The sequence below is a fragment of the Elgaria multicarinata genome, chromosome 2 (assembly GCF_023053635.1).
Source record: "Elgaria multicarinata webbii isolate HBS135686 ecotype San Diego chromosome 2, rElgMul1.1.pri, whole genome shotgun sequence".
Lineage (NCBI taxonomy): Eukaryota > Metazoa > Chordata > Lepidosauria > Squamata > Anguidae > Elgaria > Elgaria multicarinata.
This window is the reverse complement of record NC_086172.1, coordinates 21,874,039-21,891,250: the sequence shown is the minus strand read 5'-3', so window position 1 is coordinate 21,891,250 and position 17,212 is coordinate 21,874,039. Positions and strand designations below refer to the sequence as shown.

At 42.2% G+C, this 17,212-nt stretch overlaps 1 protein-coding gene across 1 annotated transcript in view; it reads right to left on the bottom strand.

The window, feature by feature from the left end:
* Positions 1-238: 238 nt before the first annotated feature.
* The window catches only part of PLEKHM3 (pleckstrin homology domain containing M3), a 97,083-nt gene continuing 80,109 nt past the window's right edge, over positions 239-17,212 (bottom strand). The window contains exons 7-8 of the mRNA XM_063116113.1: positions 12,887-13,044; positions 239-926 (exon numbers count right to left, since the gene is read on the bottom strand). Of these exons, the coding sequence (XP_062972183.1) occupies positions 749-926; positions 12,887-13,044 (336 nt within the window). The 3' untranslated portion in view covers positions 239-748. The remainder of the gene's footprint in view (positions 927-12,886; positions 13,045-17,212) is intronic.

Genomic DNA, 17,212 nt, shown 5'->3' with positions numbered 1-17,212 from the left:
CAACCCTATGAAATCTTCAGTGGGATGTAGTTCTCCACTAGTAAGAGCAAAGCAATGTATATTATTTCGCATTAAACTGCATCTATTTGGGCATTTTAGCAGGCTACATGTGAGAAAATAACAGGAATTTGGAATGTTGTGGAGGTGTAAAGCTGTGAATATTCTAAATGAGAGTTCCTTCTCCAGTAGTCAGGAATAGAAATGCAAGACTGAAACAGCACGTAGCACTTTGCTTACATAAAGTGCAAGGGTTGCTATACATTTATATAGTCATCTGGATACAGATCTATAGCTGAGTTGAATTTTTGGCAGTAGGGGAGGAAAGTGTTCTTAAATGCTGTTCACTAAAACATCTTTCTAAGCTGGGAAAAGCCCCACAAATTCCAATCCATAGGCACCTCGACTGTGAGATTCAAATAGCAGTGCCATCCTTGCTATTTCTGCCAAAAAAAGAAAATCACTTAAAAGCTGAATAACTACACATGTTTCTGACAACAGATGCAAAGAAAATAGAAATATTTCAAGTAAACTACATTTGGCTTGAGACCAGCTGGTCCACTCAGACTTCATGACTACAATTTTGCCTTCGATCTTCTTGAACAGCCCCAGTTATTCAATAACTGACAGGTGAACATCAGCCAATCTTTTTGCAGTAAAGGATTCTGCCTGGCAGCGCAATGTTGCCTTGCTCGCATTCATTTCACGGTGAGAACGGGATCTCTTCAGGTTTCCAGCTTTTTCCTGCGAGTCATGTGTTTTGATAGGACAGTTCAAACATGTTGCAGGCCTCTTCCAGGCTCTCGTCCATGTTGAGTCTTCTCCAGAAAGACTTCTGCTTCATCTGAAGCTCCCTCCGCACGCACCTGGGGCAGGGCACAGCCTTCACCTTGCATTCCGAGTGGAAGACGGCACCACAGCTCTCACATCTGTGAGCACAAAATCAGATAAGAATAAAGCTTTTTAACTTAAATTCACCCCCAAACTCAGAGCACCCCTGTATGCTAACTTGTTCCTGACCCCTGAAAGTCAGCCATGTAGAGGAACTTGTATGCAGAAGATGTATGGACACTGTGGAGTCCCTATGGCGCGCGCGCGCGCGAGAGAGAGAGAGAGAGAGAGAGAGAGAGAGAGAGAGAGAAAATGGTCTGTATAAAATGCTGGAGGTTTGACAGGGCACTTAGGCTGCAATCCTGCATGAAGTCACTGAAGTCAATGGGATTTAAGCAATCTAATTGTATACAGAATTGCAGTGTTTAGCATTTGCTCTATCTTGAAATCTCTTGTAATTTTTACAAGCTTAACTTAAGCACGTTATCCATTCTTTACTGGGTTGGGACAGAGGCAGGCAACGCTCATGAGAGCCTAGATGACAGCCAAAGAAAACAGTTGTGACTTCAAAATTTTAAATCATCCACATCTGACACTAATGCTGACTTTATCAAGCTAATTCCCCTTTCGTTAGTGATTTACAATTCTTCGAGAATTGCTGGGGACTAATGATTGATGAGAGTGTCATTTTGCGTTCATTCATTGCCTCTCCCTTTCCCTCTTTTGATCAGTCTTCTCAGTCAACTGGAGAATGTAAAAGCTTATCAGGAATTTCTGTTGAAATGGGACGCCTGCAGGATTATGGAAGAGTGAAGCGCACCTGCCATTGCTACCCAGATGCATTAAATGGAAAAAGAAGATTAATGATTTTAAAATTAAGAGCAAATACATCATTCAAACAATTTGCAAAGCAGCAAGGAAAAAAACAACACTCTGTATCATCAATAATCACCTAATTCATTGATAAAAGGAGAAGAGGGAAGGGATGATAGTAACCAATGCTCCTGGGAAGAACAGGTATGAACTGGCTTCACTTAAAAATCCCTTGTTCAGGCTCCCAAAACATTCCAGAAATCAGCTTCTTCCATTGCAGTTATCACACACTTCAGGTCCAATTATTGTTTTCTCACTTACAAATTAAGTCCGAAAATTAAACAAAGCAACTTATATTATAAACGAAGTTAGGCATTCTAGAAAAGTAGATATATTAGCATATAGCAGCCCTATCCTATGAATGTTTACTCAGAAATAACTGATTAAGTTTATTGGGACTTATTCCAAATATGCATTAGTGGCACATTGCAAACTGATTCATTGCAGAGTGACCTTGCTCAGGGAATGTCATATTCTCCAACTGGGAGAATATGCAATAAAAAGGCAAATATAAGCAAGTATAAAGTGAAGCTTCTTGTGACAAAAAAAATCCCAATTTCTCATCTATGTTGATGGGGTCTGTGCTGGAAGTGACTGATCAGGAAAGGGATCTTGGTGCTGTGGTGAACAGCTGGATGAAATAGTCAACCCAATTTGTGCTGCTGTGAAAAAGCCAACTCCATGTTGTGGATGATCAGAAAAAAAACTGAAAATAGAACTACCAATGGCATAATACCTTTATACAGATTTATGTTGCAACCGTATTTGGAATAATGTGTACAGTTTAATCTATAGCTGTAAAACAAAAATTGTCAAGGGCTGGAACAAATCTCCTACAAGGAAACATTACAATGTTTGGGGCTCTTTAGCTTAGAAAAAAAATTAAGGGGGGGGGGAACACAACAGATGTGTATAAAATTATACATGGTGTGGAGAAAATGCATAGAGTCACTCAATGAAGCTGGATTGTGGGAGATAAAAGGAAATACTTTTCCATATAGTGCACAGATAAACTATAGAATTCACAAGATGTACTGATAGCCACCAGCAAGGATGGCTTTAAAGGAAAATAAAGGCAAATTCATGGAGGATAAGGCTATTGATCAAGAAGATCAAACCAGTCCATACTCCAGGAAATAAAGCCAGACTGCTCACTTGAGGGAATGATATTAAAGGCAAAACTGAAGGACTTTGGCCACATAATGAGAAGACAGGACACCCTGGAGAAGAGGCTGATGCTAGGGAAAGTGGAAGGCAAAAGGAAGAGGGGTCGACCAAGGGCAAGATGGATGGATGATATTCTGGAGGTGACAGACTCGACCTTGGGGGAGCTAGGGGTGGCGACGGCCGACAGAAAGCTCTGGCATGGGCTGGTCCATGAAGTCACGAAGAGTCGGAAGCGACTGAACGAATAAACAACAAACAAGGCTATTGATGTACACTAGCTATAGTGACTGGTGTACATCAATAGCCTTATCCTCCATGGAACAGGGGCACCACAACTCTGCATACCAGTTGCTGGGGAACACAAGTGGGAGGGGCTTGCTATTGCCCTCATGTCCTGCTTGTGGGCTTCCCATTGGCAACTGATTGACCAATGTAGGAACAGAATGCTGGACTAGATAGGTGTTTGGTCTGATCTTGCAGAGTTCTGCTTAAGTTCTTAATGTCTAATTTTCAGACTCCCCATTCCTGGCAATAGAAGTAGCAACTATAAGTGGGGAGAAGAATATGACACGTAAGCAGCTTGTTAACTTTGTGTTGCAGAATTTACTATAGCACAATGGCAATCAAGGAGAGGAGCTTGAACTTGAGATGAATGTAAAGCTGTAGAGTGTTCTGGCTGCAGCCTGCTTTATCACAGAACTTCCACAGGGAACCAGAAAGCTGTGCGTTCTTCCTGTGGCTGCAGGGCCACTCAGAATTTCAACCCAAGAATCAAATTCCACTTCTTGTCTGCCCAGCCTATCTTGCCAAGACCACACCTTGAAGCTGCGTTGGCCACGTCTCTAACGTCCGAGGACAAAGAGCAGCACCTGTGATAAGAAAGAGGGTGTTCTTCATCGTGGTCTCTGTGCATCACACACATGAGCTCTGCGCCTGCGCGAAGCCCTACTTCGGGAATTTTCCATAGCTAAGAGCCTTTTGGCGGGAACCCTCCCCCTCTGCACTGTGTATGTCTAGGAGGGTTCCCGCCCAAATCCCCCAGTTCTTCGACCGCCATTGCAACTGCCTCATCAGGAAAGTCTCTCTAAAGAAAACACGTAGCTAGAGGTATTTTTTCAAATCTTTTCCAATACTTTTCATCAAATGGCAAACCTGGATCTTCCTCCATCGGTCAGAGAACATTCAACAAGGGCTGTAGCCACTTCCTGTGCTTTCCATCATGGCATCTCTATCCCAGAGATTTGCAGAGCAGGGACATGGGCAAGACCTATGACATTTGTCCGTCACTACAGACTAGACATCCGGTCCAGAGCTGACTCCTCCTTAGGTAGAGCCGTGCTCTCGTCTGTCTTCAAATGAGGACACCAACGCTGCTCCGGTAAGTAAGCTTGCTAATCGCCCATATGTGTGATGCGCAGAGACCACGATGAAGAAGAACAGGTTGCTTACCTGTAACTGCGGTTCTTTGAGTGGTCATCTGTGCAGTCACACAACCCACCCACCTTTCCCCACTTGGTGTCCATACATATGGTATGTATACATTTATATGATTTTATATATCCCTCAACTAAGGCCGCAATGGGTCTCAGGAGAACTGGGGGATTTGGGCGGGAGCCCTCCTAGACATGCACAGAGCGGAGGAGAAGGGTTCCCACCAAAAGGCTCTTAGCATGGAAAATTCCTGAAGCAGGGCTTCGCGCAGGCACAGAACACATGTGTGTGACTGCACAGATGACCACTCAAAGAACCAGTTACAGGTAAGCAACCTGTTCTTCCTGGGACTCATCTGTTACGATACTCATATCCTAAACAAGCTCATTATTAAAAAGCCTTTATCCTCCTCAGATCCTTTTGAGCACAAATACAGTGGCATTATGGAGAAAATGTTTTGCTTTGAAGACTTTAAAACAAGCAGCTGCAGACTCGTTCATGTACTCAAGTTTTGCCTGTGACCGCCCCACAGGCAGTTTTGGGCTTCTCATGGTCACAGCTGCTGTAGAGGTGCAACTGTGAGGAGTATTGCTCAGCTGACTCAGATGATGCATAAAGAATCTTTGAATCTCTAAGTGAAGGTCTTCACATTTTCAATGAATCAGGAGATGGGAGGGCTTTCTCCAGGAAGGTGCTGGCAATTGAGAAGGAAAGCACCAATTTCTCCTTACCACTCCATCCCAAAGATAACCAGCTTCCCACCCCCAGATTCCTAACTGGAAGCCACAAGAGAATCTGAATCACAGATGATTATGCTTTCATGCATGCCCTGCAACACTAGACATTAAAACCCTTTCTAGAAATATTACAGAGAAGCCGAGCCATTACAGCTGTATGTATACACGTAGTGTGTATCTTATATTTTTTGTTGACGTCACTGTAGCGCTTTGGACAAGAGCAGCATGAGGCCTGAAGACTGCCAGGAATCAGAGTCCTGGATGGCAGTGGGGAGAACCCAAATGACCTGTGTGTGTCCTCTACTGATTAGATTTTTAAATGATGCTCACATGGGAACTGCAAATACCTTCTTAACTACCAAATCACCACCCCAGCCAGCCACCATGAGGGTATCTTTAAATTGTCCAATCTAGAGCTTTGTAGGTACCATGATCCAATACTGCCGTGTTCTCACTCCAAAAGAGGACACTGTTTTGGAGCGTACTACCCTAATTTAGCCCATTTTGTTGACACAGAGGTGCGTGTCCCACCTCTGCAAAAGATCCCTATTGTTCCAGGTCTGTCAGACACTCACAGGCACATGCAAATTAGCACAAGTGTGACCTTAGCTCAGTGTGATAGAGCACCTGCTTTGAATGCAGAAGGTCCCAAGTTTGATCCCCAGCTTCTCCAGGTAGGGAAGGTAAGGAACCCTGCCTGAAACCCTCGAGAGCTGCTGCCAGTCAGTGTCGACAATACTGGGCTTGATGGACCAATAGTCTGACTCAGTATAAGGCAGATGTTCCTAACAGTATATTCAAGACAATTCATTAATATGGTAGTCAGTGGGCTGCATGAGCGTGTTATTTCATTTTCTATATGGTCTTGTGCCATGAAAAGAGTTTTTGAAGTACGAACCCTGAAAGATGCATTTCCCTATGACCCATTGCTTGCAACACCTTGCAGGGGTTAATTCTTATGTGAAGAGTTTGCGTGTGCACAGAAATACAAATTCACACAGGGACTAAAATGCCATGACAGCGATGCAAGGGGACCCACCATACTGAGTGGCGGCTTCAGGTACGAGGGTCCATGTGTCAGCGATAGCTACAGACCAGCAACCCAATTGGTAAATCACATCAGGCCCCCCCAAAGTCAGGAGAGAGCAAGCTGGAGGCCAGAAGCAAGTGGCAGCAATGTCTACAACAGGTAACGGTGAAGTTCCCAAAGTGGCAGCTTGTAGGTAGGTGGGTAAACAGTATAGCCAAGGCAGGGAAATAGTCATTGTCCAACAGTAGAAGCTACTGTGAAGGAAGGTGAAGAGTGGGAGCTCAGTCTGGCAGGGAACATTCTCCTTGAGAGTCAAATTGCTCTGTCTCAAGAGCAGGCCTTGGTGCTGAGGCTTTATATGGCCAAGTGGGTGGGTGGGTGTGCTGGCTTCCTGCGTCATCTGGCTAGGTGCTGATGGGCCTTCTACTCTATTCGGGTGGCACTTCTGAGTAACATTTAAGCTTGGAAGTCCTTCAGCAGATGAGTGCCCTTGTTGGTGCAGGAGGGAAGGCATTGGCGCCTGGTTTGCAGCAGTTCAAGACACACACACCTATGCCTTGTCACGTCCCAGTTGTTAATAGAAGAAACCAGATCACCAAGAACCCACAACCAAATGTTTCCCAAAATGTACAGGGATGACTAAACATTTATCTACATCTGCATTGCCAAGGAAAGACTGCCTGTAAAAAGTCTTTGCCCATAAAAACTGAAGTAGATGTCAGTGGCAGGGCTCAGCCCTGAAAGCTGTGCAAAACTGCAATGTAATACCTTTATTTGAAGGAACGCCTCCTCCCATATGTACCTGCCTGGACCTTAAGATCATCCACAGGGGCCCTTCTCTGTGAGCCCCTGCCAAAGGAAGTGAGGCATGTGGCTACTAGGAGGAGGGCCTTCTCCGCTGTGGCACCCCGGCTGTGGAATGAGCTCCCCAGAGAGGTCCGCCTGGCGCCTACACTGTACTCCTTTCGTCGCCAGCTGAAGGCCTTTTTATTCTCTCAGTATTTTAACACTTAATTTTAACTTAAATTTAAATTTTACGGTTCTAACTCTGTATTTTAATCTTATATCAATTTTGCTGCGGGTTTTATCCTTGTTGGTGCTTTTTATACTGTATTTTGTATTTGTGTTTTTAACCTGTTGGTTGTTTTACTATGGTTTTAATTTTTGTGAACTGCCCAGAGAGCTTCGGCTATTGGGCGGTATAAAAATGTAATAAATAAAATAAAATAATAAATAAATAAACATGTGCAGAGTGCTGTTCTCTCACACCACCTGGCACCCTACCTCTGGATTTGGGGTAGGGAAGTGTTAGGCTTTATTAAGAAAGAGAACAGTATTTGCAGCAGGCTTGCATATGTCTCTGTTCGGTTGACCTAATAAAGGCGTTGACCTAATATAGATTATAAAAATCACCCTACTTCAACTTGTATTTTACTATTCCTTCTATTTTTATCCTTCTATTTTCATACCAAACTACCAAAAGGCCTAACACCCAGGAAATTCAAAGGAAGGGAATACTTCAACTAAAAAAATACAAAACCAAACCAAAGAATTTGTGAGCATTCTACAACAGCGTTAAGACAGCAAACTCAGGGGTTGTGTATTGTTGGACAGGATGTAAGGAGCCTGCCAGGCACAGCCCACAAAGCCCTGCTAATTAAGTGAAATGATTGTGTTTGTTTTGGAACCATTTGGCCAACAAAGGAATGTGTCACGCTGATTAGTAAGAAAAGGGTATGTAATATATGTGTATTCAAAGCCAGATGAGTGCATTATCCAGGTATTTGCTCTGTTTGCTCAAGGACTGACAAAAAAATGAATGCTGAGCAAACAGGCCAGTGCAAATGGAAACTCCAGCTCTTATAGGAGGGCTGTCCTCCTGCTCTGAGATTTATCTGTCTCAGAAAGAGACAAGCCTTGAGAAATTGCATCTGGAAATGGATCCATAGAAAAGCCACTTTTCCAAAAGCGATGGTCCTTGTTGACAACGGTTAGTCGGATTCTATGATACCAGGGTGGTAAAACTCCAGCACAGACACTCTGGTATGCCTTACCAAGCCCACCTCACTGCTTGGTCTCCTCCTCTTAACAGCAACCCCCTGCCCCCAACAACAGCTCTTACATAGCAAGTAGAAAGTTCAAGGCACTGGCACAAGTAAGATATACAAACCAAGGCACTCACAGGTGCACAACTAGCTACACTTGCTGAACATCTCTTCTACGCAACTATTAAAGGAGCAGGAGCCCTTTCCTCTTTTCCATCTGGCCACCTAAGGCATAAACACACTTTAATTTCTAAATTCCATAGATGAGACACACCTTTATTAGGACTGACCAAACTGTCACAAAACTTTCAAGTTCTTCAGAACTCCTCACCAGGCTAAGTGGTGCAAAAACGCCTGCTTGATTCAAGAATACCGTGAACGGAAGGGGACATGTTTGCAAAGCACAAACAACTTTTTATCAGCACTTTATTGCTGAGTTGTTATTTTTATTATACCCTTTTTTTAATGGAGGCTAAAGACCAATTAAGAGCCCAGCTTTGCACTCATTTAAACACAGGCGGAACCTCATTCCTTTAAGTTTAGTGTAACTAAATATAGGCTTGTGCATGAACGGAAACAAGCTAATAGGGCACCAGTGAGTTCATCCCAAGGCAAATGAGTTAATATTTATTCTCATCTTGATTCAGGGGGCATTTCTTAAAAATCAACTTTGTAATGGACTCAAAGCATCCACAAAACTGTAAATGTGGAGAGAGATAGAAGTGAAACATGCTTAAAGTTTCAAATTTAACAAGCCTATCATCCGCCCTACACAGGAAAAGCTAAAAATATTAATGAGAACTGCTTAGCTTTAATAAAGTCTAGTTTCTCCCACAAGGAACTTGTTTGGTTGAAGGAATTCACCTTTTCGGTCCCTTTGGGGAACCAAAACCAATGCAAAAATTCAGTTTGTTAATCTTTAAACTGCTACAGTTTTTGCTACACAGCTCCACCTCTGGACTTTAACACCAATGCTCGTGTTTGCATCAAGCTGTGTTAGTGTGTTGTAGATGCAAAAGTAGTAAATGTTCTAGTGAGGCAGATTAACAAACAGGCCTTTTGCCTTGGTGATGGTTCCTCAAAGGGATATAGCCCCTTTCAAGCAAAACAAAACAAAATACCTGGAAACAAAACCATTATAAGTTTTTCTATAGTAGGGTGCATATGCACACCTGATTCATGCCAGGAAATTCCCCCTGCCCCACAAATGTAATGGAAAACAGGCTTATATTCTACTCCAGTATGACACGTACAAATCTCCCATGAACAAGGCTACTATGACCTGTCTGGGCATTAAAAGACAAGTCAGTGCTAGTAGTTTACACACACTGATGCCTTAAACACACACAATTTCAACATCATAAGTAATGATATTTATGAGCTATTGCTCCATTGGGTACAGCAATATTAAACGTTATTTTTTAAAGATGTAGTTGTATCAAAATTAGTAAGCACTGCTTGCATTGCTATAGTATAAAGATATATGTCACTGCTCTCTGGCCCTGCAAATTCCAAAATAAGTTATTATGCTCAAATATCAACTGATCTGAGAAGTACCACAAATTCCCTGAAAATGTTTAAGGTTTCAGAAGGCTCTGGGGTTTTTAGCTTGGGGATTTCAATCCACAGTAAACACCCAGAGTAACGAATCCTCACCCGCCTTTTCTTTAGCCTGCTTCTTTGCCCTGGTACTTACGTTTTTCCATTCACAACTTCCCTTTGTAGAAGTTGCTGCTTTACAATGTTCTCTGTGCTTCCTTATGTAATATTTACATAGTTGTGCTGCACACCTCATTTAATCTACGTTCAGAGCTTTAGCTTCACATTAAAACAAAACAAAAAACTGGAACCAATCCAGGAAAAGGCCGGGCGAATAACTGCTCTAAAAGGTCTGTCAGTCAGAAATCTCAAGGAAAGTTGGCCTTGGCTACACTGGCATAGAAATTCTCTTCCAACTGTGTAGAAAAACAACTCTCAACGTAGTACACTCATAAAATAATCCTGGCCATCTTGCTGGCTGCCAGTAAAACGCCATGCATGTACAAAACGGGATTATTTCACGCTTGAGGATTCACTGCCGGGCAATCCACTGAAAATTATTGTGTCTCAGGGGATATGGACATTTAATGTGTGGTGAGTTGTGTTTTTTTTTAAATGGCTCATTCACACATGCAAGTAACATGCTTGTGTGAATCAGCCCTTACAATGTGGCTTTGTCAGCTCCTTCACTTCCCTCATATAATGCCCTGAGCTCAGTGTGCTGGGAGAGAAAGGACTCCCTTGCTAACTAGCAGTTGCCAATGGACTACTACTTATGTGTTGGCGAACCAGAAAGGCAAGTGTCAACTGCTGCTCTCCTCTGTCTCACAGTCAGACTGTATGCCTACCATTATGTATGGGGGCCCAAGAAGGGAAGAGACAGTCTGGATACTAACCCCCCAAAGCTAAATGTGCAGACTTTAGGCCTGTCACATGTACGGACTCAACCATGCCATATGTATCAACTCAGCCATGAGTAGATCTACAAAGGGGTTCCCTATGCCCAGCGGACTTGCATTTGTGGTGCAGGGGAGGTAGAAGACATAATACATTACTTGTTACATTGCTCCTTGTATTAGGGATCGCTTTCTGGGAGATCTACCAATAGCAAGAGCGGGTTGGCCCTCCACTGATATTATCTGTGATCTGTTAGCAGATTATAGTAAAGTGAATACAATCAAGGTTGCAATGTTTGTTGCAGCAGCTCAAAAAAAACCGGCCAAAATTTTCTAAAGGAACCTGGCGTAGACAGCAGAGGGGACCACCTGCTATAATCGTCTGTTATTATTGTTACTAGGGGCTATATTAAATCTTAGCCTCTTCTCCCAGTCTGGTGCTTTTATATGACCTTTCGTTCCCTGACATCTTATTTTATTGTTGTGATTGTAACGGCCTTTGTGCCACAGACAAATAAAATGTATTCGTTAAAGCCCTACCATTTGTATAGGGGGCCGAGAGGGAGAGAGAGAGAGACTAGAGACCAACCTTTCGAAAGCTAAGTGGCGTTGTAAGTGTGGGGCCAAGGTTGCAGTGGGCCTCCAAAAAATCAGACTTATATGTACAGTCCACAACGCCAGAAAATATTTATCCTAAGCCATTTTAACGGTAAGAATTTGGAAGGATCTCTAGAGTTCCCAAGGCCTCTTTGTGTGTTACATACACAGGATTCGTCCTAGGATAAATAGTGCCCTGGGCAAGGAGTGTCTTTGGTGCCCTCCCTCTGCCCATGGTGAGTTTTGTAGGGCTACCCAGAAGATTTATGGAGCCTGGAGCAGGTGTGATCTCCATCAAACACTACATCGCTCAAAACCTGGCTCTCTCAGTCACGGTGCAACAGTTGGCACAAGCCAAAGTTTGAAAAGCTACATTCTGAGCAGTGGCACTGTGCTTTGCAACACAGCAGAATTATCACAGGTTTTACACAAGATATTTTTGGTTTGTAACAGTACCCATCTTTTGGCAGGCCTTGTTTATTTTAGAATATCCATTATTTTCATCTTTAAAAACAATAAGGAAAAGTTATAAATAAAAATGGTATCCAGCTGACCTCTTACAGCTTACGGCTTAATTTTATTATTATTTATATAGTGCTTATAGGGTTAACAATATTTGAAGTGCAAAGCGCTCAGTAATGTTGCCTCAAAGTAAAACTGTGTTCCCCTGATTTTTACCTAGCACAAATGTTAGCAAAGCGTAAATTGAAACAAACAAACAAACTTTAAAGCCAATTGAAAGAGTATCATTTTTGTAGTTAGCAGCTGTAGAACCTTTGGGGGGAAATGGTTACAAACACTTGCTTTTTGGCATCCTAGGTCACTGCAGCCAGTACGTTCAAAAAACACAGTCACTGAGCTCAGCTTAGCGCCCCTCTCAGATCAGCCACCAGCTCACCCACCCCTAACGCACCCCTTTACATACACCATTGTGTTTGACCTGACTACATGTATCTAGTCCTCAGCATTTACACATGGTTGGGAGCCTTAATTGACTGCAATCCCTTGTGGGCACATGTGGTAGATATAAGCATGATGGTTGTAGACACACCTCACTCACAATGTGGAAAGGGGGCCTCTAAGATAGGGCTGCACACAGCAACTTTCACATGGCATATGCGTACATATCCTCCTACACGTGCATAATTTGCAGAAATGCACCCAAAATTAGCACTAGAAGTAGTGACTCTTTACCTACTGGCAGACCATTTCCACAGAAGGACTCACAGGTGGATACCTAGCAAAATATCTGGCTGAATCATGACAACCGTTCCCTGGGCAGATAAAACGAGGCCTTAGTCAAGAAATGGGTTTTTAGGGATTCACAGCGAAACTCGACATGTTGTTAAATACATTTTTGCAGGTATTTACTTTAAAATCCAAATAGCAGTCACAGCATGTGGTGTGTGTGATCATTATCGGGGGGGGGGGGGAAGGGGGGAGTTTCACCGTTTCCTCCACTACTGCAGTCCAGATGAAGTTGGCTCAGTTGAATTTACTGTGTGCATTGCAAGGAAATCCCCCACTGGTGCAAGGTTCAATGTTTTAATCTTTGTAAACTGCCCAGAGAGCTTCAGCTATGGGGTGGTATATAAATGTAAATCATCATCATCATCATCAAATACCACATCTGGTTTGCCCTTCAAAAGAGGGCTGTCTGTAGAGAAGAGGGAAACCGAGGTGGTCTCCATGTAATTATAACGGTAAGACATGCAAACAAGCACATGAATCACAGTTCTTCACCTGCTTGTAGAACTGTCCTCAAAGGGGTACAGGATCTCGCCATTATTGCAGATCTCACAAACGAATCCCTTTTGACTACACAGGCTGCAGCTGTAGACATGGGAGGTGGCAAATTTTATAACTTTCCCAAGAAAAGGGGCCAGTTTCCCTTCAATAACCTGCAAGACAACAAAGACAAAATCATGAAGAATCCTCAACAAAAATGATAGTATATTCGGGTATTTCATTAACGAACTGAAACAAGTATGCAGAGTTGATTAAAGTAACTCATGCAAATCTGAAACAGTGTTGAGATGCATGGGGGAGGGTGAATTCAGATTTAAAAATGCTATGCTAGACCGCAGTCCTAAGCATGTTTAGACAGGAAAAAGTCCTACCACTCCAAGGATTCCCTAGCCAGCATATAGGACATTTTCCTTGTATAAGCATGCATAGGATCACACCCTTAATCAGATACTCTGGCAATGAGATAACAGAACATAAATCTTACACCTGTTCGAATATAAGTGGAATTAAATACCTGAGACATTATAAAGCTACCTTAGTTTATCCTTTTACTTCACATGTGTAGTCAACTAGCTCAATTCTCCCCCCCAATATTTAGCTTTTCACACATTTGAGGATATTCTTCCCTTAGGAATGACTGCAATATCTTGAATTAAAGAGGTTGATTTTATTACATGGATAGAAGTTACATTTATTCAGTTCCACAACTGAATGGAAAAGAAACAAAAATATTGAAGAAAATGACAGTGGACACAGCTGACTCTCACTAGTGAAGCAATGGGATAAGTTATCATCAAACCCAAATCAATACTCTTCTTCTGTTGCACAATGGATTACGCTACTTGTTCCAGGGACTACAAAGAATTTTGCAGGCGTAATGGTTTTGAACCGCCCAGAGAGCTTCGGCTATTGCGCAGTATAGAAATGAAACAAATGAATAAATAAAACAGAAAAACATATAGAACCATTTTAGGATTCATTAAGACACACATTGTCAAAGTATATGAAACATCAAGGGAGGTTGGTTAAAGACCGGAAAAACTTGTCCTCTTAGCTGGATAAATGTGCACATTATTCAACACAAGATGGAAGATGTTTCAATTGATCTAATGTTTTCTCGAGTTTGGTCAGTTAAGCTCTAGCTGGACAGCATTCAAAGTTGAACTATTAGATCGCCAGCTCAGATGAACAGTTTTAATTTTATCATAAAAATGTAGACATCATCTGCTCACCAAACTTTACTCAGAATACCTGACTAATCTCAAGCAGAACTATACTATGAGATAAGATACACATTTTTTCATTCAATAATTTCAGGGACATGCAATGGCCCCAATACACGGAAAGCCACATTTTAATGTTTGCTTTAAAATGTCAGATTTCCATCTCTACCCTCAAATATTCAGCACTAGCATTATTTTTGTTTTAAGCCCTATGCTACCATACCCAATATTTTGAGTGCCCAGTAACCAATGCGATAACAGTAAACCTCAAAGCAAAACCTGGAAACGCAAATGCCATTAGAATGTTTACCTCAATTATACTAAATGTATTTCTGCAGGCTACGGCCTAAACTACTGCACAGATGTGAAATGGAAAAAGTGTCGGCAGGAAAGGAAGTTCATGGGAATCGCTTGGGTGGCTGCCACGGAATGGAAATGCTGAAAAAAATGTTCATTCTTGTAAGAACATCTGTGGCAGCAGGAAGCAGAAATGTTATTGCTAGCTGTGCAGATTGGACGTCTGTTTGTGTTGTGGGGAAAAGTGATGCTCTTACTGTGTCCTGCTATAGGAAGAGTCCCTTACACTGGACCTTAAACAATTCATAAAGGTCACTATGCAAAGGTGTGGTTCAAGGCCAGAACTTTGCTACCATTATAATAGACTGTACTAGTAAGGCCTGTGAGCAGTTTTTTTTTTAAAAAAAAATTCTCTTCCTTAATTAATTTTGGCACTGAGGACCAAAAGTCTAAACTGTTAAGGGGAAATGATGTTCAACAAAAAATGAGCAAGCAAGAAACAACAGCTATGTTAGTGCTGGGCCATAGGCTTGTGGATTAATGTAAACAAAGAAATCAAGGCCCAAGCCAAGGAAACCAAAGCGACACACCACGAACAGTCATGTCCAGCACATGTTCACATTCAAGCTTACTGTACAGCCAATAGGCTGCAATCATCATCATCATTATCAGATTTGCATAAACAGGCACTATTTGCGCACTTTAGTAAGAATGCAGCATGGAAGGGTTTGCACAGTCTGGATTCCTTTGGAAAGGAAGATTGGATAGGGTGACCGTATGAAAAGGAGGACAGGGCTCCTGTATCTTTAACAGTTGTAGAGAAAAGGGATTTTCAGCAGGTGTCATTTGTATGCATACAGCATCTGGTGAAATTCCCTCTTCATCACAACAGTTAAAGCTTGCATCTGGTCAAGAAGGCCAGACTCCTGCAGCTTTATCTGCTATGATGAAGAGAAAATTTCACCAGGTGCTACATGCATTCAAATGACACTTGCTGAAATTCCCTTTTCTACACAGCTTTAAAGACACAGGACCCCTGTCCTCCTTTTTCATATGGTCACCCTAAGATTGGCAGCAGGAGGAAAGATAAGTGGCAGCAGAGGGTGCGTGGGTAGGTAGCAGTGGGGGAGGGACTGGTTGCCAAGCAGTTTAGGAACATTCTGACAAATGGACAGAAGAGATTTTTTAGTACTTGTATGTTTGTAGCCAATTGCCTCTAGCCAGGGGCTGCTTCCTCCTGGGACCGAAAGATAAATGCAGCAGGTGCCTCTTGGCCGTGCAAGCAAGTGTGTGGGTACAGGGCCGCTCACTGCGTCACCACTTACAGTGCTGCAGATGTGAACAGAAAAAAAACCTGGAATGTGCTGGGAAAGATTCAAAATAGTCGAGCTGATGGGATTTGATAGCTCTAAACACACTGGGCTAGTGGGCACAACTGCTAGTGCAATGGGAAAGTAGTGATTGCTAGCACAACCCGAGGAACTACTGAAAATGATCTCTTATGGAATAACACAAATCAATGGAACTCCCTTCCGCCACCTAGACTGACTTGCCCCACTCTGAGTGCAGTAGGGTTACAGTTGGACTAGCAAGCTCTGCTTTCCTGTTGTGCAAGCGGTCGTTCCCCTCTAGCACAGTGGGAGTACTGGATAGTCCCCCATGTGTTTAATGGGTGACGTTTAAAATTCAGTCAGAGAATGTGGAAATATTTTGACGGCAATTTTTTGAGCCTGGAAGATGGATGACGTGTTCTACTCGGATTAGTGAAGACGACTAGCAAGTGAGAACACGTCTAGCAACTCCTGTGTTTCTGGGTGTGTGTTTTTAAAACAACAACAACAAACCTGTTTATGATCAAAGTGGCACATCAGTAACTTTTACCTATGTGTGTTTCTGAAATAGCAAAGGCGAACTGTATTACTGAATAGAAATGTTTTACACAGAAAAGAGGAACGGAAATATATAAAACAAATACATTAAAATACTTCTACATTATTAAAGCTTTAAGTTGGTAACTGTAAGCTGCAGTCCTAAGCACACTTACTAGGGAGCATGCCCCATTGAGTTCGATGGGACTTACTTCTGATAAAGCATGCTTAGGGTTGAATTGTCAAACAGTTTTAATTTTACGGATATGTAATCATCTGCAAAACAGTATTTAATGTATGTTTTACATGGTAAAACATTTTAATAAGGCGTTGTGACTTTTATTAAATCTGTTTTGCACAATTCCATACCTTAGCGCTCAAGCATAATCTGTGATTTTTCTTGCCTACTAGTTACCATAATGTACTGCAACTAGCAAGGCAGTAATCTTAACTCCCGTAGGGCAGGAGTACTATTTACTGCTCAGAAACACCCCTAGAAATGCTGTTTTCAAATATAGTGCCCTGGAAAAAATCAGAACAAATGGCCACTTTAGAAAAGGCCTTACAGAAGTCTCACTGAAAGCTATACTATGCAAAGAACATTATCTCTGAATTCTCCCAATGTATTAGGCATACACCTAATTAAATCAGATTACAACTACAGAGCTAAATAAATACATAGTGAGAACTTCAGGGGGAAAGCAGTGACACAGCAAGGAAAGATTGTGCCTATATTTTCTGAATATGACTATAACCATGTGCGGTGTTCTTCTTGCACAAGTTCCGCTGAAGTCAGACGCATAACTGTAGACAGAAATGTATCTTAAATTAGCTTACTGACCCATCGGGTTTCTTCATCATAATCAACCACAGCAATATGTTTAAAATATGTTAAATGCTACAATCATTATTTTAATAATCACATGGCCAAT